This window comes from Centropristis striata, chromosome 18 (assembly GCF_030273125.1).
Source record: "Centropristis striata isolate RG_2023a ecotype Rhode Island chromosome 18, C.striata_1.0, whole genome shotgun sequence".
NCBI lineage: Eukaryota > Metazoa > Chordata > Actinopteri > Perciformes > Serranidae > Centropristis > Centropristis striata.
The window spans coordinates 16,510,943-16,538,777 of NC_081534.1; the positions used below are offsets into that span (position 1 = coordinate 16,510,943).

General features: G+C 39.6%; 1 protein-coding gene across 1 annotated transcript in view; it reads right to left on the reverse strand.

The window, feature by feature from the left end:
- The window catches only part of mettl24 (methyltransferase like 24), a 50,252-nt gene extending 26,307 nt beyond the window's left edge, over positions 1–23,945 (reverse strand). The window contains exon 1 of the mRNA XM_059355760.1: positions 23,408–23,945. Within this exon, the coding sequence (XP_059211743.1) occupies positions 23,408–23,725 (318 nt within the window). The 5' untranslated portion in view covers positions 23,726–23,945. The remainder of the gene's footprint in view (positions 1–23,407) is intronic.
- Positions 23,946–27,835: the final 3,890 nt, after the last annotated feature.

Sequence of the window (27,835 nt, forward strand, 5' to 3'; positions counted from 1 at the left end):
TCCTCCTCCAGTGATGCTGATCCTGGACCTGCCAACACTGGGAATCAGCTGTCCCTTTAATGGCTGCAGAGCAGGATCCACGCAACACTATTCACTGTTTGGCATTCAGCCTTTAATCGATTTGCGGCGTGTCAAAACATCTGAATGCTCGCCGTGCCTCAATTCTTCCCCTCCTCTCTCTCTATAATGTCATCCCTCTGTTTCCTTTTCTCTCTTTCCTCTTCTGGCACTGTGTCTCATTTCTCTCTCTCTTTTATTGTTTCGTCTCTCTGTCAGTCTTCCACTGCCTCCTCTCTCTCTTCAGTGTCTCGGTTTAAAATAATTGCACCCATGAAGCATGATCAGCATAATTACCATGCAGGACAAATAGGGTGATAGATGTCCATGGGTGGGTTTCAGTCTATAGCTTTTGTTTTCTGCTTTTTGATTTTCCGGATTTGCCCGTCACATATACAACAGGCTACATACGCACCTTTAAACAAAACATCTCAACTTAATGCTCTTGCTATCTCTTACCACACTGTAAAGCTTAGATGTAAATTTACAGTGAAATCTGAACAGTATTCTACTGTATCATACAGTGTCTTACCTTATTTTACAGTGCAATCTGGGAGAAAAATATGTGATTACAGCCCATTTAGAGAATAATTTGCAGGAATTTACTATGCATTTACACAGAACGGTTTCACGGTGTCGCGTAAATATTCAGTAATTTACTGACAAAACTGTGAACAGTATTGTGTTGTTAATTTCCAATAATACAGCAAATTTATTCTAGTAATATACTGTTTCTAAAATACAATAAGAAACCTAAAAATAATTAAATTATATTACAAATTCATAAATGAATTACTGTAAATTTACACTGAAATCTTTTACAGTGCACACAACAGAGGGCTCAATCAAAACAATGATTATAGAATTTAATAGATACTTAATTATATGTCATCATTAATCTGCTACAGGGCTGTGCAAAATCTGTAGTTATTTTGTAACAAAAACTAATGATTTTTACCTAAGGCAAAGCCTCCATTTAGAGACTTTCTGGTTCAATTTCTCCATAAAATTTTGATTCAGCTCTCATAGCAGAAAAACTCTCTTGCAAAGGCCACTATCTGACAAACAACCCCTGACAAACAAAGAACAAAAATGCCAGTTCCAAACAACATTGCTGTAAAAATGCAGTAGTGAGGCCAGCAGAGTTTTATAGGTACAGAGAGACTGCGTGTCACTCTGGGAGTCTGTTATTTACAAGTAGACAAATAACTTCAACCATATACTTTCTGCATCCCTGGGACTCTGAGAGTTCCCTGAGCTCTCTGTCTCCAAGCTGCCCTTTTCATCTCCTTACCGAGTCCTCCCTGCAAAGCTCAGCTATCAGGCCCCATAGATCAGCCTAGTGCAGGCTGGGACAGGACTGCTGATCAGAGGGCAGATATCTGGGACAATGGACTCACCGGGACATTGCAGTGTGGAGAAGGAAAGGACAGAGTGAGGGTTGAAGGCACACTCATACTCATGCATACACATACAAGGAAATATTGGTAGATTTGGCCAAGAGAGGATAGGAAGCATTCCAAGGTTTATAGTTTAAAGACTTTGCTCGAAGTTGTTGCAGACTCCTATAACTCAAGTTTACAATCAGTCTGTTTTCCTTGAAGGCTGCAATTATTTTCTCTTCATTTAAAGATATTTCTTGTGTCCATGTAGAATATGCTATACATGCTTTTGAGCCATTACTATTTGCAGAATCATCACTTAGCAGGGATGAGATTAGTGTTAAGCCCCCCGTTCAGTCAAGCAACAACAAGTCATCAGCGCCTCAGGGACAGCAGAGGTAAGCAGTGTTAATAACAAACACACAGAACATCACTCAGAACTGTCGAGGCTCAGCTGTTTAGGTTTTAATCCTGTGACATTAGATATTACAACATCCTCAGCACGGGCGTTTCAGGGGGTTGCCTTGACATGAAGAGTTGATAACTGAAATTATTAATTATGTTGGTGCGATGATAATAGGAACAAGAACAGGCAAACTCTTCTGGGGAAAATGTAGTAAAGTATGAATACTGAAAGCAGTTAAAGTGGAAATGCTGAAAAGAGTTCAACATTTGGTCCAGCTTCAAACATTAGGGCAAATTTTTCAAAGAAAATGTAAAATTTCTTCTGAAAGAAGTTTGAAGTTTCAGTTTAAGTGTGAGGGCGAAGTGAAGCCGAAGTTTTACGTTCAGAGACTGACAGGATCTGAAATGTCAGTTTAAGAGCAAGAGATGGCTTGAAATGTGTGGGTCCTGAAAGAAATTGGTGTGAGTTCAAGTGCATTAACTGAAAAAGATTGGTACAGTGTCATCGGACATACGAAGTTTCCCAAAGAAAATGTACATGTGCTCACAGTGGAAAATTTGCAATATATATGTATTGTAAATGACTGGAATACTGCAGGAAGTTGAAGTGATGGATAAAATTAAAAGGGTTGAAATAAGTTAAAGTGCAAAAACTGTATGAGGTTGAAGTGAAAGTGCTGTAAGGAGTTGAAGCGTAGGTGATACTGATGTCAACTGATCTCAGTTTCTATCTCTTTGGCACCTTTTGCAACAAACGGTGTGTTTTTGGATCTCATTTTTGCTTTTTTTAAATGTTGTCATGATAACCATTTTCTGTGTTTGTTCTTTGTCTACTGGCAATGCTAGTAGAGACTGTAAAAAAAAACATTATGCTTGTGATTTGTCCCTAAAATTGTCTCTACAGGCACCCTGTTTGCAAATGCAAAGGCTACAGGCTCAATCACCAATAGCAATAAATAGAGACATAACAGCCATTTACTAAAGATTATTACTGTATCTGAGTAAATTCTGAATGTGGTTAGAGTGAATTGTGTATGAACAGTAGATGTGATTTGTTTGTTAGTTCAAAAGTGACAATCTGAAAGGGTTTGAAGTGTCATTTGAACTTGAAAAAATTTACATGAATTGAAGTGTTACGTAAAGTGTGATAACTAGAAGCAACTGGAATAACTCTCTGTTAAAGAAAGAAATGATAGTTTCAGGCTACGTTTACATGATGACGGTCTGAACAGAAGACGCAAAAGTGGCGTCGCGCCTTCACTTTTTATTCCTCATTTAGACGAGCGTTTTCGGGAGGAAATCTGCGTGCATACGGTGACGCAAAAGTGTGTGAAATTCGATTGTATGCATGCCAGGCGGCATCACTTAAAGCGATAAGAGCATCTTTGGGCATGCAGAAGTTTTCACGCCACACATTTTCATCAGCTACTCCTTCCACAAAGTTCTCCACCATCCACTAGATCTCCCAGGTCTCGTTCACAGCCGTCTGGCTCGCCTCCGACGAATTGCTGCATCCAAAATGTGATAGAGGTTTTTACAGATCCTTCTCTGTTCACTAATATTATCTCTACATATCCTGTACATTTGGTGGAAAGACTCCTGTAAGTTTATTAGAGCTGCCAGAGCAGCTTGAAGGTCCGACGCATGGAAATAATACCACGTTTGTTTATTTTCCTGTACTGGAGCATGTATGTGACGCAAACACATACGTGACGTGAGCAGATCTGAGCAGAGTTTTGCGTCTTGGCAGTGTAGACGGACATGCTACTGCGGAGCGGATTTAACTTTTCCACTTTGGAAGGTGGTTTCAGATTTTTGCGTTTTTAAGCCCCCAAAACGATGTCACCGTCTAAACGAAAGGCACTTCCGATAAAATATTTTGTCGTGTTTACCCGCGAGCGTCCTCGTGTAAACGGGGCCTTAGTAAAAGTAATTTTACCTTGGGAGTAAAGATTTTACTGAATTGTATTCCATTAGTCTTTCTTTGTCCTGATACATTCTTGCCTTTCTTTTTCATTAGGTTTGTTCTCTTTGCATTTTTTTTAACATCCTTGCCCTTATTTTTGACCACTCTGTTATGGCTTCTCTCTGCATGTCTTGATAGAGCTCAGTGTGTTCGTAGATCTGTGCTTTTTTCAACCTGGTGTGGGAGAAGTGTGAGCAGCCAGGCCAAGCATGAATAATCCTCCCGGGGAGCAGAGGATGGATGGGTGGACAAGAGATGACTGGATAAAAACAAGAGAAGAGTGTCTGCCAGAACAATGGAGGCAGGTGAGAAGAAGGAAGGAGGAGAGGGAGGGAGGGAGGGAGATGAGCTTGAAAACTGAGGAGGAAATGTACCTCACTGTAAAGGAAGAGTCAGCTGTATACGGATTCATGCCAAAGAATAAGAAAAGTCGATATGTAACAATCGATGACTGTGCGGTCAGAGAGTCTCAGAGGATACGGCACAATCAGTGCTTGAGTAAACAAATTGTCGCTGGTGTATCAAATGTCACGGAGGAGCCAGCCACAGGTGAGCTGTGTCTGCCCATTTGGAAACCATAAGGCCGCAGACGGATCGCTGCCAAGTCGGCCCTGTGTGTTGGTGAGGTGCCAGGGTGGCTGAGTCAGACCTGCTGCTCATTTCTTTTTTGCGATCTCTCTCAGCAGAGTCCAGACGCTTCAGAAAAATCCCACCAAGCTGTGCAGTCAAGGGGTCAAAGCTTTCAGTTCAACAGCGTGTGGAATATTATTTTAACACTGCGGAGTGTCTTGAAAGTTAGGAAACGTTCTTTGACAGGCTATATTTTCCTGACAGCTAGGGTGAAAACTCAACAGTACCTCTGTGCCAAATGAAGGTCGAGACATGTGATGGACAAGAGAGTTTGTGGTTTAATGAAACAGCAGGTGGCTGATTCGCATTAACCTCCCTCTGATTTCTAGGAGCGGGGGAACACAGGTGAGAGACGGTATCAGAGATTTGTGCACCACAGGGCTGTGCTAATGTGATTCAGGGAGAAATAAATAAAGATCCAGCGTTTTTATTGTGATGCTCCGAGCTTTGGTGCAACATTCATAACAAGATGAAGAGCTTTTTTGCTTTTAAAACAAAACTCTATCATTATGTCAAAAGCAAACGCAAATTCACAGTATTTTTTGAGGGGAAAAAAACAGTTATATTAGTGCAATGACAGACAGGTGAACAGTTATTGGATATTTCATCCCGTAGGTAATATTTGATAAAAATGAACAATTACCTGGGAAATTTAAGGCAAACAAACATTTAAAGAAGTACTAATAGACAGCTAAATTACAGTCATAAAACACAATCTAAAAATACAAAAGAAATATGACAAATGTATTAGAAAGAGATACACACTTATCAGCAAAAATATCTATGCAGCTCAAGTGTAAAAGTGACACAAGTTAAACTGGCCATTTCCTCGTATTGGTAATCTAAAACACATTCCCTATAGCAGCAGTCTAAAATAGTCAGAGATAATCTTGATATTTGAATAGGACTTGCTCAGTATTTTACTGTACGAAGGATCTTCATGGAGTTTGCTAATAGTTTTAGAACTAAGCTTAACAGTTCTTGTCCTTTTGGCAAAGGGATGTGAAAATACTTTTGATAAAAGAAGGATAAAATGACAATATTCTCCTATCTGGTCAGATGCATATGCAGTAGAGGCGCTGCTGAGCTTTTTTCACAATGACATCTGTATTTTCATTAAATCTCAATCTGCTTTCCAATAAGATTTCCAAGTACACGGTCACCCATAAAGTTGTAATAATTATGTTTTCAGACACAATCCTCTATTAATTGTGGTTTGATTTTCATTGTGATATTAGGGTTTGGGAAAAAAATGATAAATGATTAATTTGGACTAATGAAGATCCACACTTTATCTGTCAAAAATAAACCCCATTGTCACAATCATTTCATGGAAAGAGGTAAAAAATTGTATTCAAACTTTATGGGCAACTGTGTATTTGTGGGTCTGAACCATTGCATCACTTGATGATGTATAATATATATGATGTTTGAAAGGCTGGTTTAGTTTTGGTGATATTAGAATTTCTTTAGTTTTGGATCAAAAAAAAGATCTGTTGCACCAGTCCATAAATACTTGGATTATGGGTCTGATCATGTGACTGATCTGACTGACTGCAGAGAGACATAATAACACTTACTTTACAAGAAAAAAAATAAACATAGAAGAGAAGAGACAACCAGTGAGCCAGTGGGTGGAAGCAATTAATTCAGATGCTTCATTTATAACTACTGTCTTGACCCTGTGACAAAACTGGTAATGACATTTGATTTCCATTACATGACGATACTGACCCTACCAACTGGTTAAAAATAAGTATCTCATGGGAAAGAAATGTAACCAACTAGCTAAATAAACCACATAGAAGGAATTATCTGCACACAGCACATTATAATGTTACTACAGTAAGATATGAAGCAGTTGGATCATGTGTGTTAATATAATGGCATGATAATGGATGGTGAATGGTATAACCTACTTAACATGGGCCTGAGATCACACACATCGCCACGCTGATTAATATAAGGTTATCGTTCTGCCTGCCACAAATCATTCATCTTGCTTTCATTGCTCTTTTCATCCCTCTGTTTTTCTATTATCCTCATTTGAGAGGTTTATTAGGCTCTAGATGATAATCATTCGATTATCGTTGTGATAGTCGCCCATCACAGAAGATGAAGAAGGTAGTGGTAATGTTTATGTTAACAGAAGATTCATTTCTGGTGGAAAATGACACTTATTGTTGGTGACTGACAGGCTGTTTATGATTAAATGTTACTGTTAAGTTGAGATAATGAGATGTGGAATAATACAATGATCTGTGTTTACAGGTAGAATTATTAAGGTTATGTCCTTTTCTTTGTTCAGTCAGTATTCATCAGTACTCATGCTTTGTTCAAGGGCTGATATTGTGTTTGTTAACTAACCAGCTGTTGCTGTTATAAACCGTGCTTGATTATGATCCCCTTCCAGCTTTTCTTACTGTTAACAAAGCTCATGAAAAGACCGGAGCAAACATTGTGTTTATGTGTCTGCCAATACTTGCCAACTTCCCTACTCTGTCTGTGGCAGTCAGCCCAAATGCCATTTGTTCCTACTGAAGATGTAAATGCATAAAGTGGTAAATAAATATGTACTTTTAATTGATTAAAATCAGGTCCATTAATCTCCTGAAATGGCTGGGCTCTGCAATTTTTAGTACCTGTTAGTGAAGCAGAACTAAATCATGCATTTGTCTGGGACTACTTTCAGCTGTGGACTGATACACATTTGGTTCACTATAGTGATAACGGTACATCCCTGAAATACGACTCATAGGAAGATTTTCAAAACTCGTGCCCCTACCACTGGAAAGATATCAACATGTCCTCGTACCTAAACATAACATGTTGTTAGCATTGTGAAACGGTCACAGTTTGTTTAGGTTTAGGCAACAAAACTACTTGACTGGGGCGTCCTGGTTGCTCACTAGTATAGTGCATACCACTAAGGCTGAGTCCTTGATGTAGCAGACCCAGGTTCCAATGTCACCCCTCCCAATTCCATTTTCTCTGTCACTATCCAATAAAGCATGAAAAATACCACAAAAAAGAAAAAAAATCTTTAAAAACTACCTGCCTAAAGTTAGGGACAAAAAGCATATGGTTAGGTGTAACAAAAATAAGTTTTTGGACAATGGGGCTCTATGGTATTAGATGTACTGGGCGTTGGTGACACAGACAATACTTGCTAGTAGGATCAATTTATTTGTGGTTTTAGTCTTTTTATGAAATTTGCTGTCAATAAGAAATAAATAGAAAATCAGATAGGTTTAATGTAATGGTGGTTGGACCTTACCATTAAAGGGATAGTTCTGATTTTTTTTTTGCAATTTTAGCTTGGGCTGGGCTTCATCTTAGGGTCTAGGTTCCACAGAAGTTTCCCCTCTCAAAAGTTATTCTTCAGTATATTCCGCTTCATATTAAACGACATTTAATGGTCACTGTCATAATCACTCATTTTTTATTTTCTCGTATTGTTTGTTGTCACTTACAAAAACTAGCGACTGGATTCTGACCAAAACAGCTGTGCGGCAAGTATATTAGTACGCTTATGTGTAGGAACATGGAAGTTCTACGGTTGAGAAAAAGTAGTGCCAAATGAAACGGCAACAAAAATCAGTGGGCATATTGTTAACATAGCGCACAGATAATTGGGGATAACCTATACAATGTTTCCTGCTCCTCTACTACAGGTAATACATCAACTGTGGGTAAGTACCTCATACACCTCACTTAAAAAAATCCAAACTGTCCCTTTAAATTACCGTTAAATGGTCAGATCAAAATACATTCTTGGTATTAAGAGCAGCAAAAGTAAATGCTTTCTTTGTATTGTAAGCATATTGTGACCAAATATTGAGAATGATTATATCAAAAGCATAATAATAAGAATATACTGAAAGGACTGGTACTGACAGCATGACTGTATGATACATAGAGGATAATCACAAAGATCCAGCCTGACTAAGCTCTATCGTTCTGCCTAATCTGGTAGATGGGGGAGACTGGCAGTCGGACCAGACCCAGCTGTCTCCACTTCCTGCAGTGTCATCTCTATTCCTCTGGCAGGCCGGGGCTCAGCTGCCAATCCCAGCTCGCTGCCAGAGTACAGGGAGAGACAGAGAGGGTATAACAGAATTAAAGCGGAGGATTACGCTGATCTTTTTTAATAAAGGCGGTAATCTCAGAAGAGTTTAGCCCCAGTCTCAAAGGCAGAGTGATGCTGTGGAAGAAGCCTGTGGAGGAGTGGAGAGAGACGTGAGCGAGGGGAGGGCGGAAGTTAAGTGTTGGTGTGAGGAAGAGAAGGAGAAATTGGAGGCTGAGGCACAGATGGTGGAGATGGAGGATGAAGAGATTGTTCTTCTCTCTCTACTTGTTTTTCCTTTTTAGGAGGAATCTAACAAATCCACATCTGGTATGTATTTAGAAAGAAAGAGTTGGAAAATGACAGAAATTGTACAGAAGCACAGCTGAATTAACCTGTTTGACTTTGGGGTTTTGCAATCATGCGCCCGACACTGTGTTACATTACACCACACACACACACTCATTCCTCATCCCGATACACTACTTGGCAGCAGCACTATCTGCCCACGTGCCGTAAATCAAAGCTGATCGAAAACCAGCGCGAGCCCATTCTCGCACAGCACTCTGCAGCATCGCCAGCACGGCAGCCTCATTTTGTGTTCATCTATCTTAAATCAAAGCTGATCTGTGAGCAGTGTTTAACCATCTTGCCAGTGCAAAGCATTTTCAATTTCCTGTTTTTCCACCCCCCATCGTTACAAACATCCAAAAATGTACTGGGCCGGACCAAGAGAACCATATCGGTGCATAAGAAGTAGCGTTACTGATGACTAAAAGACAGATATGAGGACACATTATGAGTTTAATAAAAGATACATTTATCAGATAACTGCAGCATAAAAGGATTCGACAGTTTTCTTTAAGTGGCAAGGACAAACCTTTTAGAAAACTGACGGAAAAATTTTCAAAAAATACAAGCAAAGCAATCAGTGCTGCTCCAGTCAATGGCACAAATTAAACCACTTCCAGCTCTTATGTTGTTGTGATTGCTGCCCATTTCCAGCACTGGGTAAGGGTAAACGAAGACAGCCATTTGTAAAGCAAGCAGCAGAAGTGTGTGATAAAAATGCATTCAGTAGCAAGGCTGTGCAGTGATCCTTTGGAATAATTTAATGTAGCATATTTTTTTACACTTCTATAGTGAAACAACAAAAGAGAAATGTTTTAGGGCACGGTCACACATGCAAAATTAATGTTGGCAGATATTTGGCTACACATTCTTCTACACTTCCATTTTATGCGAGCTAAGGAAAACAAAACATTTGCTTACGGTAGCAACACAAATTTGCATCTTTGCATTGTGTCAATTTTAACTTTGGTAAAATTTGACCTGCAAAGTTACAGTATTAGCCAATAGCAAAAAAGTGTGTGTGGTTGACTCCACTTGGCACTTCCCACATTCAGCACAAGCATTGAGAAAGACAGAAAGATATTAAACCGATATTGAACATTTTTGCAGATTCTATTGTTATGGATTTGTTAGACCAGAGCATAATCTATGACCTATCATACATGGTCGCCCATATAGTTGGAATAAAATATATATATATTTTTTACCTCTCTCCATGAAATGATTGTGACAGTGTGGTTTATTCTTGACAGATAAAGTGTATATCTTCTCAAAACTTTAATAACCAATCTCTTCCAATCAATCTCTTCCATATCACAATGAAAAGGAAACCTAAATTAACAGAGGATTGTGTCTGAAAACAAAATTATTCCAACTTTATGGGCAAAGTGTCGATTTAAAATGTAAGTTATTATTTGTGAACGGTGAAGCCTTTTGGCAAATAACTAAATAAGTTTATGTCATGATCATTTAAATGAATAGATCTGAAAACCTTTAGGGGACACGTTGGCAAAGTGCCACAGACCTCACTCTGAGATTCACTGATATAAAGCAGGTATTACAACTACGGTATGCATGTAGCTGATAGTACAACAACACACGTTATCTGTGAATCTTTGCTGCTGCAAACATAATCTAATACAAAGCCACAGTGGGAAATTACAATGGTTAATGATCTTGTAAAATATACCAAATACTGCTCTATTCTGTGTGTGGTTTTAAGAGGAGAGGCAACTGGATGTGGTTTGGTTTGATAGATTTCTATCAGCAATGTGATGTGTGGTCTCTGGTTAACAACAACCAACAGATGCTCTTATCACACACACACACACACACACACACACACACACACACACACACACACACACACACACACACACACACACACACACACACACGTATGTATTCACAGATACCTATACAAACATTATAGTCCTTTGACTTGTCATGACCGTCAACTCCAATATCTATAAGTCTGGCTGTTGCCTTGGAAACGCAGTTCCTTTCCATTCACACGACCTCACTCATGCATGCATTCATAAATACATCCAGGCATATACAGTTGCTCCTATTCATCACGGCATGAATTGAAATGGTCGTATAGGAGATGCAGCATGGACAAAAGTTGATTGACAATGCGGCTGATGACACGTTGTTGTCTGATTTGATCACACCGTGTTTGAATCTGGGCCTTCTTGGCTGGCTTCTCAACAGACAGACGGGGGCTTATTGTTAGCAGGCTTGCATTTTAAACCTGCATGTGTGTGTCTTTGAGTGTGTGAGTCAGTCTATGCAAGTGCGCGCCTGTCTTCCTGGACAATATCCCAGATATGAGATCCGTGTTTGATGTCTAGTTGGGAAGAGCAGAGGGAGCCCGCTGAGCACCATATGACATTTACTTCCTGAGATGGAGCTGGAAAAACAGAGAGAGTGACAGCGAGATGGACAAAGACAGGCGGTAATTTTCTCTCTCGGCTCATCATTTTACTTTTTTTGCCAATTTGTCTGTTTGTTTCTTGCACATAATGATTACTGGATATGAAAATGGAAAGGAATTGAAAGAGATGGCAAGGAGGGGGCTGTATATTCTAGTCTTGTCATAGCATAATTGTCTATGTTTATGGTTGTTTTGTGAGATTAGAGTCCTGCCAACATTGTTACTGAGCAGTAGTGTCTCCACGAGCACTCAGCTTGTGTTTGTGTTTCTAATTTCATATCCCTTCTCTGTGCCTTCCGCCCCATATGGTTTCCATTCCCATTATCACTCAGTATCATCCATCAAATACTTACTGAAGTTATAGGACGAGAGTGAGAGACAGAAATTTCCCCACCAAAGTATTTTAAACATCATTTAGAGCATCATTTAGCTCTTTTAACAATTGTTCTTGAGGTTCACTGGCCCCTCTCTGTCAGTGCTGGACTCAGGTTGTCTGAGGGGCTGGGGGAAAAAATCTAAAAAAAAGGGCACCAGCTGCATGCATTGGGGCACCAGCATCCAAAACATTTTCTAGCATGTAGGGCAGACTTTGCTACTGCATGAGGTTTTCTCAATTTTAGGGCAACCCTAGAGTTACTTCATTGGGTTTTTTTCCCTTTAAAAGATGCTGCATCAGTTTTCCCCATTGAAGGGCACCCACTAAGGTACTGCATCCATTTTTCTTCACTGTAAGGGTACCCTAGAGGGCACTGAATCCAGTTTTCTTCACTGAAAGACTTTTTATTCTGAAGCGCACCCTAGAGGGCACTGCATCTCGTCTTCTTCACAGAAGGTCACCCTAGAGTGAACTGCATATATTGTTATCCACCATTGGGGCATCAAAAGGGGGCTTTTGCTGTGTTTTTTTTTTTTTTTTTTTCAAATTTGGGGGGCACCAAGGAGGGTGGCTGCCTTCCACCAGTGCTCTTTTGGGACTAAGTGGTCTCTGTTGTCTTTGTAACCAAACATAGGCCACTAAGGTGCATGTCCAATGCTACTGAAATGGGTTTCCGCTACACAAACAAACCTTAGGCTTTTTAGCGACACACAAAGTACAATTAACCTGGAAGCAGGTATTCATGGGGAATCTGTGTGCGGCAATATGAGTGGCAAAGATGGGAGCGAGGGCGTCCCATTTCAGAGGTCAATGCACTCATTCATATCAGCTGGAGGGAGACTGAGAACTTTCTGGAATGTTCCAGACAAGGCGTCCATGTCTGAGGGGAGTATTGTGCGATTAAGACTCCTGACTTGACAGTTTGACACTGACTTTTCCCCCTCCAGTGGGAGTCTTTGTCCGATACCAGTTAGCACACACAACAGGCCCACTGTTTATTCAGTCGATAACATAAAGAGCTTTGAGTGTTTTCCCTTCTGCAACATGTGGTTTTGATCATCTGGTTTGAGGCAGGGTTTCTATGGATCTACATAGAAAAGTTGCAATCAGAGGCTTTAAGGTCTTAGCTCAGCCCTCAGCCCTTTTTCTCAACCAAGTTTCACAGCCAGAGTTTTAAGAAACAGATTCTGATCCATAATGTTCCTACTTATGACACAAGAAAAGTACTTTTATCTCCCCAGCTCCAGATACACTCTCGGCTTTTTCTCTTGTTTAAAAAGTGTGTAAACGCTTGCTCGAGGTGATTAAATAGTCATATTTCTGTAAACCTTGCCAAGAGGGGGTGATTGATCATCTGAAAGGTCTCTTTGTGCTTCCTTCCCCCCATAACTTGGCAGAAATTCCAGGCCAGCCTGTTTTCTTTAGTTGGACTGGGATACTAATCTTGCATCAAGCGAGTAAAGCTGTGTGCCTGTGTCGAGATGTTTACTTCTCCAGGGTGGCTGGCGTGTGCATAAGGGGTGGTGTGATGTCACTGCTTTTATATCATTAAAAAATGTAGGAGATCAAAGGGCCCGCATGTCTAAAAACATGTATTTTTCTGCTCGGATTTCATTTGCCTTGAGTTATTAACCTTTACTATGTGCATGTAAGCTGCTACTAATGTTCCTGTTATCCTTAAGTACAAGCTGATTATTTTTGTTCCTGTTGTTGGCTACAAAATAATGCTAAAAAGATTTTTTGAAAGTTTTGCAGATGTGACATTTATAGACAAACTTAAAGCAGAAGTTCAACATTTGGAAAATATGCTCGTTTATGTTCCTGCCAAGAATCAGACAAGAAGATTAATACCACTCTCTCATTGGTCTGTTAAAAATGAACTTGGAGTCATTGGGAGAAAAAAGCTAGCCAGGCTTTCTCAAAGGGTAAAAAGCCCCGACAATTCCACCTATCAGCCCCTTTGAAGTACCTAAGTATCTTGTGATGTTTCAGTCAGACTCCAGGATGTCTCCACTCTCAGCCAAAAAAGTATTTTGACACACAATCCTCTTGTAAAATCACAAAATGTTGTTTCCACACTTTGGTTTTGGTAAAGATAAAAAACAAACAAAATCTAACACGTTTATTTGCAAGTTTAAGAGTTGCTCGAGGGTAGCCAGGCAAGCTGTTTCCCTTTGTTTCCAGTCTTGGTGCTGAGCTAAGCTAAGCTAAGCTAACTACCTCCTAGCTCTAGTTTCATATTTAACACACAGATCATCTAACTCAGAAAGAAAGCAAATAAGCACATTTCTAAATTAAGCATATGTTGAACTACTCATATAGGGGCATGGCAGATAAACAGGCTGAAAAAGACACTGCTGCAAAAATATTTTCTAGCTTTACATTTACATTTTAGGTAATTCAGCGACTCACGACAAGCTTCACTGACAAATAAGATGTCACTACAAAAGAGCAATTTATATTCTGTTCATGGGGCCTTTTTTTTGTAGAATCAGTCATTATAAGTGTGTAAATAACCCAAGTTAGAAGGGCAGCTCTACTACGAACTGCTGATAATGGATGACATTTTTAGCTCAGGAAAAGGGAGTTGAATGTGACTGAGGTGACATGTCAGTTTCCCGGTGGTTGATTTCATGTGACTTCCTGGTTCCCCAGATGCCCCAGCTGGAGGTTAAAGATGCCTGAGCACTGACTCCAGTCACACCTTTGGGATTACAGAAATCAACCTCTCTCATTCTTTACTAACAGCCTCCCTCTCTCTCTCTCTCTCTTCCTCTCTCTCACACACACTCTCTCTCTCTCTCTCTCTCTCTCTCCTTCTCTATTGAGCCAAGATCTTTCAGCTTTCCAAGACAGAACCAAGGTCACCAGGTTTCTGCATTAGAAATTCCACTGGGGGCCCAATTCTGGCTGGTAGCGGTTGGCGCCGACAGCGCAAAGTGGCATTTTCTGCTCTCACTTTATCCCAACACTGAACTAATCAACGTTCGGGAGCAAAGTATTCATTTGGAATCACACTGATGCCTATTTGAACAAAAGTAATTAATACTTGCCTCGCGGATAAATGAACTTGTGTCCCATCTAATTAAAAGAAATAATTTGAATTAAAGTGCAGGCTGTTCTGGCTTATTGCTGGTTTTTGGCGGAATCAATTAACGCAATCAAAAGTATTCTGTTTTATCAGAACAGAGTGAATTAGAGTCAACTCAAAGGCCATAACTGTGTTTATTTAATTCCCCTCTGCTGGATTCTTTTCATTTCCATTGTCTTGCCTCTTAGTGAACAAATACGAACAACTAGTTTGCATTTCTGACAATCTGTCATTGTTGCCAACATCAACAAGATAATAGAGAAAACTGATAGGCTCGGCTAACAGATGCTATCTCCCTCTGTGTGGCTCTGTAAAGCAAGATAAAAAGATCAGTTATTTCACGGGGTTGCACAGATTACCTTTTCATCACGGGATGATCATTTCAGTGGGCTGGTTCAGTGTTTCATGTTATAAAATCTTATAAAATTGGTAAGCTTCTCTGAAAGGATCCACTTTGCTTCTCTGTTGTGTGTTGAGGTTGAGCATTTGTGACATGTGAATACCGTGTAAATGACAGCTGGCCTATCTCTGAGTGATGCTGGGCCACAATTCCTGTAGAAAAGCACTGCAGCGCTCACACAGTGACAGTGTACTGTCACTGTGAAATGGGATGCTGTGTAGAGCAGGCAAAGAGAATATGCAATGAACGGGCATGTAGCAGTTTATCATTAATAAAACACTTCAACACTAATTTGGAGATGTTTGTGTTTGGTTTCTTTCAGTTGTAGGTGATGGGAGGAGAGACTTAAGAGAAGAATAAAGAATGAATTGCTTCCAAGCCGCTATTTAAACATATTGTCTTCAGTAAAGCAAGAGAAAAATAATTGCAGTATTGGAGCAGGGAGAAGATACAGCAGTGGATATCAATATTTTTGTTTTCTGACAGGAAGCAGTTGGACTTATGGGAACGTGCTGTCTTAAATTTGAGAAAAGCCCATTTGAGGTGTCATTCTCACAACTAATTTCTTCTTCCAGGACTGTGTTGCAGACTTTAAAGTTGTTTGACTATATGAGGAGTAATGAGACACTTGTTGCAGTTCACTGCTGGGTCAAGACACTTCCTGTTGTTGCTATATTTGTTTAACTGCTCTTTGAGAGTCTGAGTGCATCATGTGCTGTGCTGATGCAGAACCAAACAATAACCCAACCATGTAATGGCTGTGTTTTGGTTCATTAGGTCTCTTAATATGATTAGATGCTTTCTAAATTGGAGGTTTAAGTTACTCAGCATCACCTTGTTGTAACAGCTACAGCCACTTGAATGATCTTAGAAGGGAGGCAGGAAGTTGCATTACATTAAAGCAACACAAGGATTCTGGGGTAATGGTCCTTGGTCTAGTCACATTGGCCAAGTTTGTCTCAGAGGGCATTACCATCTCTTGTGCATAAAGCAGCCAGACTCTTCGTTAGGATAAGGAGAAACTCACCAGACCCTTTAGCAGGACAAGGTAATTGGGAGAAACCTCAGGAGGAGCAATAAAACCAAAACCTCTCCCAAGAAAGCCAAAAGCTGCAATAGTTGTATATACCGAGTAGACAGAAGTGAAGTGTTGTCCAATGTGGAATGTATATGGTAGATAAACAGATATCTCATTGCAAATGAGCTGTAAGATGCAAAGATAAAACTTAGACACCTCAGTGCTTGATGGAAATATTAGGACCAAAAAAACCGAGCACTACTCATAGTGCAACAAGTCTGCATAGCGGGACGGGATAGAGCACTCTTGTAAAAACCACAGTAGAGGAACAAAACCTGTGATGACAAAGTAGGTCTGTTGGTTGGTCAGTATCAACTGTTGAATGGATTGTAATAACTTTGGGGGTCCCCTGACTTTTCATCAAGCATAATCAACAATTTAAGAGAAATAGAAAACAAGATGATGGTCTAACTAAGGTTAATTTTAGCCCAATTAGTGCCGCTTAACTAGATGATTCCTGAAAATATCATTACCTAACATAACTTTAGCACACCATCTAAGAAAACACAACATAAGAATAAGACAACTTTGGCTAATTTACCTGCATTACCAAAAATTAGAACCCATCGGCCATCAATCTGACGACAATTTAGTTTCTGGGGACAAGGGCTGGTATTTCTTGGGTAGTCATCAGAAAATTTGGACAATGGCTATCAATACTAGGACTTCCTCTTCTGTGCACCAGTCATCGTTTATAATCTGATTAGCAACTTGTAAGAGGCTAGGAATTGAAAGTTGACATGTTTGACCAGACTGTTTCACAAGTCGCCTGCTTAGCTATCTTAATTAAGCTACTAGTAAACAAAATCATCACCAGATGGCAACCGTTGGGTTCAAAGATTGCATTTGCTCGTCTCACCTTTTTTGCTGTACACACGGACTGTTTACCTGCAGTGAACCAAAGCCAAACCGTTAGTCAATATTACTTGGGCTACAAATGGAAACCAGAACGCTTCAAATGCCAAAATATGGTCCAAATGCCTACAGATTCTGCATATTTATGTAGAATCTGTTTATAGACATTAGCATGGGGCTACTGGCCCAGTAAACAGAGACCAAACTGATATCAACCCTCCATTAAAACTACCGATAAGATGGCAAACAAGCTGACCCCAAAATGATAGAATCAACACGGGGTTAGTCATGTGCTAAAAAGTAATTCATGCATTGCAGCCATAAACTGTATATAAATAATGGACGTAGTCACCGTGACATCATCTATTGGTTTGTGGACTGACCGTTGGAAGCATCGAGTTCAGCGTTATACTCATCGCCATCTCGCGTCACCATCTTGTTTCCGATACGGGGAGCAAACCATGTTTGGACTGTGGAGGAGCGAGAGGGATCTGACGATACTAACTACACGCCTCTCTACACCTCATCCTGACCGAGAGAAGACGCTGCTAATTCATGTTAACATTAATTGGAGCATTAACTGCGATGTCATCAATTGAAAATACAGTTTTGAGACCAAACTGGCAAACTTCCTTTTTTCTATCTAACATTTTATATAACTTTATTGACATGTTGCCGTGGATACGCATTGTTCTGCTTCTCTCCTGATGACGACTCACCTTGTTAGTGACCTGTCAATCAAAGGTAGCCACGCCCCAAATCATATGATTCTTTATCTTCTATTTTCTTCTAAATGGGGCCATTATTAGAACTATTAACATCAAATTGTCTTGAAGAAGATTTTTTACTAATGATTGAGACTGTAGTGTTGTCCTAAAAAAAATTCTAAGGTAATAAATCAAGTGAGAAGTTTTCTCATTTTGCACTGAAATTAATGGACAGAAATGTTTTTGCAGCCAAACTTAGCACCCCCTGCTGGAATTTTTGGTAGAATGCAGCTTAAGGCACTTCCTGGTTTGCCTCACTGCTCAGACACGGAGATTTCTGCCTGATTGCAGCCCAATACTGGTGCTAATTAGCAAATATTAGCATGCTAACAGACTAGGATAATATTACACCTGCTAAACATCAGCATGTTAGCATCGTTAGCACCACTGTGCCTAAATGAATCCTCAGGCAGCTGCTAGTGTTGGAGTCTTTGTTGTGATGTATTTATTCTAGACTGATTTGCAGAAATTATTCAGAATATATGTTGGCAGTACTTTCTTCTCTAATCGAAAAAGGATAATAGCAGCGCTTCCTCTCCCACCATCGGCAGCAGGTGAGTGTAGGAGGCACGGTCATGCAAATTAGAATATGGCATCATGTGCTGACTTCTGGTGACTTTTTGAGCTGCCGGCAGCTACTTGTCTTTTCCAAAGCTTTTAGTAGTTTTCAGCTGGAGAGATAGAAATGCGTCGGAGTGTGTCACTGTGACTTATGGGCAGTAGTCTGTTTATTACTGTGTTAAAGTCAGGAGGCTGAGTCATCAGCCCATGCTGTTTCTATCTTTCTCTCCTTCTCCCTCTTTCTCTCCCATTATCCTCGCTGCTGTTGTTTGGCCCAACACATTTCATGTCTGTCTATAATTTACCAACGCATCCCTCTCCTCTTTTCCCAGCGGGGAAGAAAGTCTGCGAGAGGTAAATGATTAAAGAGGATGTGCGTGAGTGTATTTATGCGAATGCCTGACAGCTAAGAGATTAGATTTCCTTTAGATTGGTTATTACTAAAACAGACCCTTAGGCTGTCTCTCGCTCTCTCTCACACACTCACACATTTATTAAGAGGGAAAGAATTTGTCAGTAACAGTCTGCACTGTCACCTATCTCCACTACAGTTCCTTGCATGCCTTCCTTAATGATTTTTTTTTCCATCTCGCTCAAACAAAACCTCAAAGTTAAAGCATCCTGAACTTGTGGCATTTTCAAACCGCTGCGAAGATAACAGAGCAGCTGTTGTTGTGTTTGTGAAGCTGTGTCACCTTGTAGTTGTTAGAATGTCTTAAAAATGTCATCAATCAACCAGGGAGTGTGAAAGAGAAAATGGTGTTTACTGATGTGATGAAATCACCTTGACATCGGTAACAAGGCGGCTGTGGAGTTTTATTTGTGTCTCCATATATACATATAATGCCATAAACAGGTGCCAAACATAATCAACATTTCTCAGAGTTTAGAGATTGTCTCCACTCACTCAACCATACTGATGCATTATATTAAAGGAATAATGTTTCATTGAGACGATAAAATTCCATATATTCATCAGATAGAGTTAATGTATGGTTCATGACCTGCTATTTTATATACAAAAACAATATAACTCATATAAATGAACATTATTCCAAACACAGAAGAATGTTCCTTAATATTCAGCAAAAAATCGAATGTTTTTTTAATTTACAATTCCAGGACAACTGGGCAAACTCCATCTGCTGATGAAGATCATGTGATGCGATGGAAAGCTCCAGAAGAGCCACTAAATGGACCTTAAGGTGAGATTTTTTTAGTTGGCAAGGTCAAGAATAGACTATAAAGCTTAATAGTACTTCTATATTTTCTACCTTTGTCAAGCATTGTAATTTTATTCATGGGTGGTTTATTAAGTTTGGTGGTTTTAGCCAGATTGTTTCTTTTGGCCTGGGCTCATCCTGAAGTTCAACTTTAGCTTCCATATTTGGCAATAAGAGATAAATCTGGGGCCATACTACGACTGTGATACATTTCATGGGAATTGTGTTATGATGTGGTCACTTTCCCTTCTGAGGACTGTCATTAAGTCGTTATGCTCACAACTGAAACAAATGTAAAACAAAATAAGATGAATGAAAGAGGATTTGACTCCTGGGAATGAAACAAACGTTTCAAAGATGACGTTGCAAAGCGTGGATTTGATTTGATTACAGCAGCTCATAAATAGATAATAGTGCGCTGAGTGCAGCTAGCAGCTTTTGTTTGTCCTCTGCATTAAAATAAAACTGAGATCTTTCCACAATGTGTTGACAGCACAAACAGTTATAACTATAGTTAGCATGCCAAACCTCATGGCAGGGGAACAGGGATACAAAATAACACTAAATGTTGTGTTTCAAACCGTTTGATCACTTTTGGCCTCAATTGATGCTATTTCTTTTAAATGGCATGCCAAACACGTCATCTGGGAGAAGCCAAGCAGACTCTCATTTGTCTCACTGAATACCAGCTTTGGCTTTTCCAAACAAACCCAAAATCTAGAAAATTTGAAATAAATGAGTAATTTGATTGGATACTTTCCCCCAGTGCATCTACATGTGCATGTTATTGGCTACAGGCACGGATGGATTAATGAGACAACACAAAATGAAGTGACACACAATTATTAGAAAGAAATACAAAAATGCCACAAAGAGAAAAAAAATGACCACAGAGAGACACAAAATGACCAAGAAATGATACAAAATGTCCACAAAGAGACAAAAAATTATCACAAAAAGAAATAAAACACACACAGAGATAAACACACATACACACAAAACACACATAGAGATAAAGTGACCACAAAGAGACACCAGAAGTCCACAATGAGGCACAATATGACTATAACACAAAGATATAAAATGATCGCGAAGAGACAATAAATGGCCAAAAAGACACATAAAATGTCTAGAAAGAGACAAAAATGATCACAAGGGCATATAATTATTACAGGAATACAGACAATGACCACACAGACATGTAAAAAATACCACTGAGACACAAAAAACTATAAAGATAAAAACACAAAAAGTCCACAAAGAAACAAAGAAAGACCACAAGGACCCAAAATACCATAAATAGATAAAAAAAATCAGGGGTAACACAACCAGAAAGAGACACAAGATAACCAGATCCAAAGATGCAAAAGTGCAAGAAAGAGAAAAAGTAAACAAAAGCAGAACAAAGTGTGTGTGTTGCTCCTGTAAGACAGGTGTTTGGGCCTTTTGCATGTCTGTGTCCAGCGCCCTGTTGTCCCATAATCTGCCCATGGCTTCAGCACTATTTTATCCCCTGCCCACTGATAACTGAGCTTCTATAGGAATGTTTTCTCAAATCCCTTCATTTCTATTCATCAAGGTCACCGGAGGCGTCATCTTCCTTGCAGAGCAACCGTCCTGCTTTCCAGTCCATTATTTCATCTGCGATGCATGAGTAAGTGCTGAGAGAGAGAGGAGTTAAAGGAAGGGAGAGAAACTAAGAGAAATATGGGTTAGAAGTGGGAGGTGAGACTGAAGTTTTAAATTGAGACAGACAGGAGGGATGAAAAAACACGAGGGAGGATGAGTGCACGAAGAACGGGGACAAGGTAACATGACAGAGCGAAAGAGGCACAGTGATCTTAAAGATGAGAGCCTAGAGCAAGAAAGAGCAAGAAGAGGTGTAGGTAGAGAGAAAGAGAGAGGGAGTTAAACGGCTGCAGCATATGACACGGAAATTTCATCAGGGCTCCTTCAGGGCATCTTATGTGACAAATTTTGTGTTAAGAAACAGGGGGAGCGAGCATATGGTGGTATGTAATATTGATGGTGCACGAGTGCCCATCTCTCGACGTGCCATAATAGCCCTGCAGTGATTTTTAAACAGCATTTAAAACCCAGCTCTGTTGCTCCTTCAGCCTCTCGTTGGTTTGAGTCATTAAAGATTTAAAGACAAAAGCGAACAAGCATATCTTGAAATTCAGAAGAGAGGAAGAAATAGGGGACTGAAAATGAGAAGAGAGTTTTTTGTTGTGTGTGTGTGTGTGTGTGTGTGTGTGTGTGTGTGTGTGTGTGTGTGTTGATTGTGGCAGGGTTTGAGGGAAAATGGAAGTGAAAGGCAACAAAAGGGAGATGGATGGATGGAGAGATCAAATGACAAAACAGAGGTTAGAGCAAATAGCTAAAATGAATCAAAGAGACACAATAAAAGGCATGAAGAGACACAGAAAAGAGGGAAGTGGGAGTTTGGTTAAGCGGGAGCTTTAACACACCCTTCACAGGTCAAGGGTCAAGCCCCTGGAGTGTGTGTGTGTATGTGTGTGTGTGTGTGTGTGTGTGTGTGTGTGTGTGTATGTGGATAGCTATGTGTGCTCCAGCAGACATTGTAATGGTTCTTTGTTAGACTTGACTCACAAAACATCAGAGGAAGTGTTTGTTGGTTTGTAGTTTGGGTTAAACTAACACCTGTTTAAATAGTATCAGATATGATACAAAGACAAAAAATGACAATGAAAAGATAAAAATGTACCACAATCAGACATCATACGCCCTGAAGGAGACACAAATGTCCATAAAAAGATACAAAATGTCCACAAAGAGACAAAAATTATCACAAAAAGAAACAAAAAGGCTGCAAAGAGATTAAGTGACCCAAAGAGAAACAAAAAATCCACAGTGAGACATAAAATGACTAGAAGGAAAAAAAAATATGACAAAGAGACAATAAATGACCATAAAGACACAAGAGATGACTAGAAAGAAACAAAAAAGGACATATAATTATCATAAAAAGACAAAAAATGACCACAAAGAGATGCAAAAATACCACTGAGACACAAACAACTATAAAGATACACAAAACGGACAATAATACAATCAAATCAAATGACCAGGAGGAGGCATAAAAAGTCCACAAAAAATACAAAATGTCAACAAAAAGACTATCACAAAAAGACAGAAAATTACCATAAAGAGAAAAAGTGACCCAAAGAAACAAACAAAACTAGAAAGAGAGAGAAAATTATCACAAGGACATAAGAGTATCACAAAAAGACAGAAAATTACCATAAAGAGACACAAAAAGTCCACAAAGAAACATAGAAAGACCACACAGACAAAAAATATTACAAGCAGACATCAAATGACCAGAAAGAGACACAAAATAACTGGAAAAGACCACAGCTACTTGACTTGACTCATAAACATCAGAGGAAGTGTTTGTTGGTTTGTAGTTTGGGTTAAACTTACACCTGTTTAAACTGTCTCATGTATCAAAAAATTAAAAAAATGCAGGCAGCTTTGTACTGCCAGAAAACCCGGTGACAAACTCTTTTTCAGCTTCAAAGCATTCAGAGGCGCTCATTGAACATGCATTGATTCTGCTGCCTGTTCTTCCTTCATCACCCTCCTGGGATTACTGAGCTTTAAGCCAGTGACTCACAGAGAGGGATTGAAAGCTCCTTATTGAGCCGCTCCGTCTCCTTCTACTCTGATGCAAGATCTGATAACCTTACAAGAATCTTAATCGCAGCAATTAGGAACCCTGACAGTTATTAAACATACCTTTCTGTGCGGGTGGACAGGTGGGCAGCACGGAGCTGAGGGGTCCTCTCTGTCTTCGTCCCTCTTCCTGTCCTTCTTAAGTGTTCTCACATAAGATATTCTCCTCTTAACCTTTCGGTCCCGCTCCTCTGCTTCTGGTTTGGTTTTGCTTTGTTGGCCCAAGTTCTGACTACCAGCCTGGGTGGGACGTCCCAGGGGTGCAGGTGCTCTCTGCCAACTGGTCTCCAGGTAAACATGAACACACACACACACAGCGGTGAGCAAGACACCCAAACGCAGCAGCAATCCCCGGGTGAGTCTCTCTCTGCCCATGTCCATCCACTGTTTAGTCCTCTCTATCTTTTTTTGGATCACTTCAGTCCATCTCCTGGACTAGAACTTTTGTTTTTTCCCCCTTTGCAGCTTCTATCCCATTCTTCCTCTCCTTCTTGTCAAAAGGTTTTCCTTCTCTTCCCGTACAGTCTCTCTTTCCCCCCGGCTCCAAAGTCCACCACCAGCCCGAGAGCACGTCAAGCACACCTCTGCTCATGAACACATGTGTGAGCCTGCATCTTAAGTGTGTGTCACGAGGCTCTGCAAAAACATTCAAAAGTATAATGTGTGCCGCCCTCTTTGAAAACTTTGGGAACTCCCTCCTCACACTCTCGAGTCCCCCTATTCCCAAAACACACACGCCCCTTTAATTTGCTTTCCTATTCTTTCTGTCAGGCTCATATCACACACACACGCACACACACATACACACACTCCTCTGTGGCTCTGCCCCCTCCCTCGGGTTGCCTCTCCCGCCCTACAGACTCTCGGGTTACTGTGTAACTCTAGACATGGGCAGGGCCTGCTGCACCATACGGGCCCATGCAGGTCCTTCTCAGCATCTGTGAGCAAGTTGGCACTCTCACCGATCACTCAATCAGACAGCTCAGCCTGGATTTGGATGCCTTTTTATTTTGGGCTATAAAATGTATAAAAATGGGATATGAAAATTAGCATGGGGAACAACTGATAGTGACACACTGCCCACAAACATTTTATTAGAGTAAACCCTATTTGAGATTTTGACCATATTCTTGATATTTCGACTTTTATTTAAAAAACAAAACAAAACATTTTTAGCTTATTCTTGAAGTTTCAACTTTATTCTCAACATTTCAACTTTATTCCCAACATTTTTACTATATTCCTGACATTTAACTTGAATTATTTATATTTCAACTGTATTCTTGACATTGTAACTTTATTTTTGTCATGTTTGACATGTTAGACAGGTAAGGGGGAGAGAGACATTTCAACTTTATTTTCAACGTCTCTTCCTCCTCTCATTTCCTTTCCTTATACCTGGCCCTAATACTCCATATAATTAGATCTTATCATCTCTGGCAACTTTCTGAAACTAACTTCTGTGTTTTATTTTCCTTGGCAGTAATTCCCCCAAAATTAATTTGTGAGCCAGCACTGGCCTCATTGTCTTCTCAAGTTACTTCATTAACTCTGTCATTGATTTCCCTCCAAAGACCACTAAATCTGCCGTTATTTATAAACAAATTAATAATCAGGGCTTCTTCTTGTGCGGCCCGTTTATTAAATATTTTATTGATATTTTAGACTAAAAGAGGACACATCATTTATCAGGCCTGCCAAAGCTGATTAGTGTCGGACGGAGAAAGGCAGCGCTCATAACTGCTTTGCTGAGAGAAATTAGGATTTGCTTCACTTGACAGATTATCCTGACATAGCTAAATCTAAGACAATAAATGCAGGATAATGATAAGGCTGCCTTCTTTCTGCTGTCCAAAATCAATGACAAACTCCTGTGTTTGGATATTGACTCATAATTAGCTCTCTACTGCCCTCTTTGGAGTAAAAATAATACTTCAGCTGCCTCTTTAATGATGAGAGCATTTTGAGGTAGAGGCATTTGATGCTGATGTGTTGATGTGGTGTGTCTTCTGACCAGTTTCCAAGGCCCATAAACAAAAACTCTTCTTTTGTGGTAACATTTGATTGGAGAGAGACATTATTCATAGTGAAACATTTTGTGAGGGATATAATATGGACAGCACAACATATTCACTTTGTATTCATACTGTAAAAGTAACCACCAGATTTAAACCCACAAAGTTTACTTAAGTAGGGCTTGGAACTCTACATCTTTAAGGTATTGACCGAAATAACCCGGTACCAAGTAGTGTTGAAAGTTCCCGATCCCGAACAATATCTGCATTTGATCCTTTTAGAACCCAGATCTAGAAATAATTGACCATTCATACGTTTTTTCTCACAGCCAATCACCACAAGCATTCTTCGTTTTAATGCGACGTGTGATTTTCCCATTTCTGTAGCAGCTACAACCAATACTTCCTGTTGTGTGATGAGGTCAAGCGTGGTGTATTTGATGGAGTTGGTAGGTCAGTGTAAAATGTTTCTGTGTAAAAATTTTGATGGGCACTTTATGCAACTTAATGCTTCAAATCACATGATGGGTATATTGAATAAAGTACAAAAAATTGTTAAATTATGTACTCTTTTGCTTTCTGTGTCACTTTAAGGGTACCGGTATTGGTACTAATATCTCTAATATATGTTTTAGAATTGATTTTACTGATTAATTTTAAGGCACTTAATGGCGTCACTCCCTGCTACATCTCTGACCTCTTAACACCATACACACCAGTCCGTACTTTGAGGTCCTTGGGCGGAGGTCTCCTGACTGTTCCAGAGGCCCCGGCTGTGAACTAAGGGGGACACAGCGTTCGCAGTCAGGACCCCGAGGCTCTGGAAAAACCCACCCGAGGAAATCAGGCTGGCTGAGTCAGTGATCTCTTTTAAGTCTTCTTAAAACATACTTTTATGATTTTACCTGCATTTTCACCTGTCTTTTAATTGCACAGAATGTTGTCATTTTCTAACATTACTTTTATCTGTTGTTTTATGGCTGTTTTTAACTTGTCTTTGTAAAGCACTTTGTAACATGTGTTTTGAAAAGTGCTCTGTAAATAAAGATTATTATAATAATATCACAACATACTCGAGGAATAATGAAGTGGTCGATGGCAGGCAATAATGATGCTAAAAACTCAATAAGACTGTTGCTATTGGAGATTTGAATGGACTTATTGAAGCAACATATTCAATACTTAATTTCTCAGTTGATTAAATTCTTAGAATAAAAATGTGATTTGATTAGATTTTTTATACATGTTCTTCAGAAAGTGTAAGAATTAATTTAAAATTACTTTAAAGTATATGTTGTTCTTTGCAGTTTTTTCGGATAAAACACATATCAAATGTATGATATATGAATTACCTAAAAAAAAATTTTTTTAACAGTTTCACAATCAGCCTATTAGTAACAGTTATTTTCTAGACTTTTTAAAATCCATCTATTTATTTGGATTTTTTCCTGTGCAGTAACACTCATTACAGACAGTGTTGAAATTCATTTAAAATAAACAGTATATGTGGTTTATTGAAATTTTCTGGGATTAAAAACAATTCTGACACTGCAAGAATTGCCATAATTTAGCATTTAGTTCAATACTTTTAAATACAAAGAATCGATTATATCTATCAACCTCTGATAATTCTGGGAACTCAGTCTGAACTAAAGACAATCTCTGCTGCCACCCAGTGGTTAGTCATGAACACGGCTCACCTCCATATGGAATAGATTACAGCGGAGTGAGTCTGAGTGCCTGAAGTGATGTAGGTCAAATGGTAATAGAACTGGTGATGGTACTGAAAGCAGTGAGAGGATTAGGAAAGAATGCAGCCTGTTAAACTGACTGAAGATCCATGCAGAAATCATTACATTAAGTAGAGCCATGGTGCATTCAGGTTCTGCGGTTTTACACATGTGAATATGTTCAGAACAGTGTGTGCTCCAGGGTCAGTATGCACAACTGTTTCTGTTGTGTGCACAAAGGAATCTAACTTTAGTCCTAAAAAACAAGCACAATGACTCAGAATGCCAGACACATGTTGTGTATCATACAAAAAGAGAAACTATGCTTTTGTTGTGGGTTTTTTTCTATCAAACACAGGGCATGTTTTTCTCTCTGTAGATCAAATTACACATATTGCAATGATTTGTGAGGATTCTGCCAGAAGGAATACATGTTCTCTCCTCTCCTCTCCTCTCCTCTCCTCTCCTCTCCTCTCCTCTCCTCTCCTCTCCTCTCCTCTCCTCTCCTCTCCTCTCCTCTGATCGACCAAATAAGGTCCAGAGAGCACAGGTCATGTACGGTCTACTGGCTCCTCCTGGTCTAGTGTTTCACAGATGTCAGGGCAAAGGTCAAACAGAGATCAGGCAGAGGCCCATTGTTGACTTGACATATCAAACAAATGCCATTACTGTAAGGTCATTGTGCTACTTAGATGTTTTGCTACTATTATATGTATATACACTACCGCTCAAAAGTTTTGGGTCAC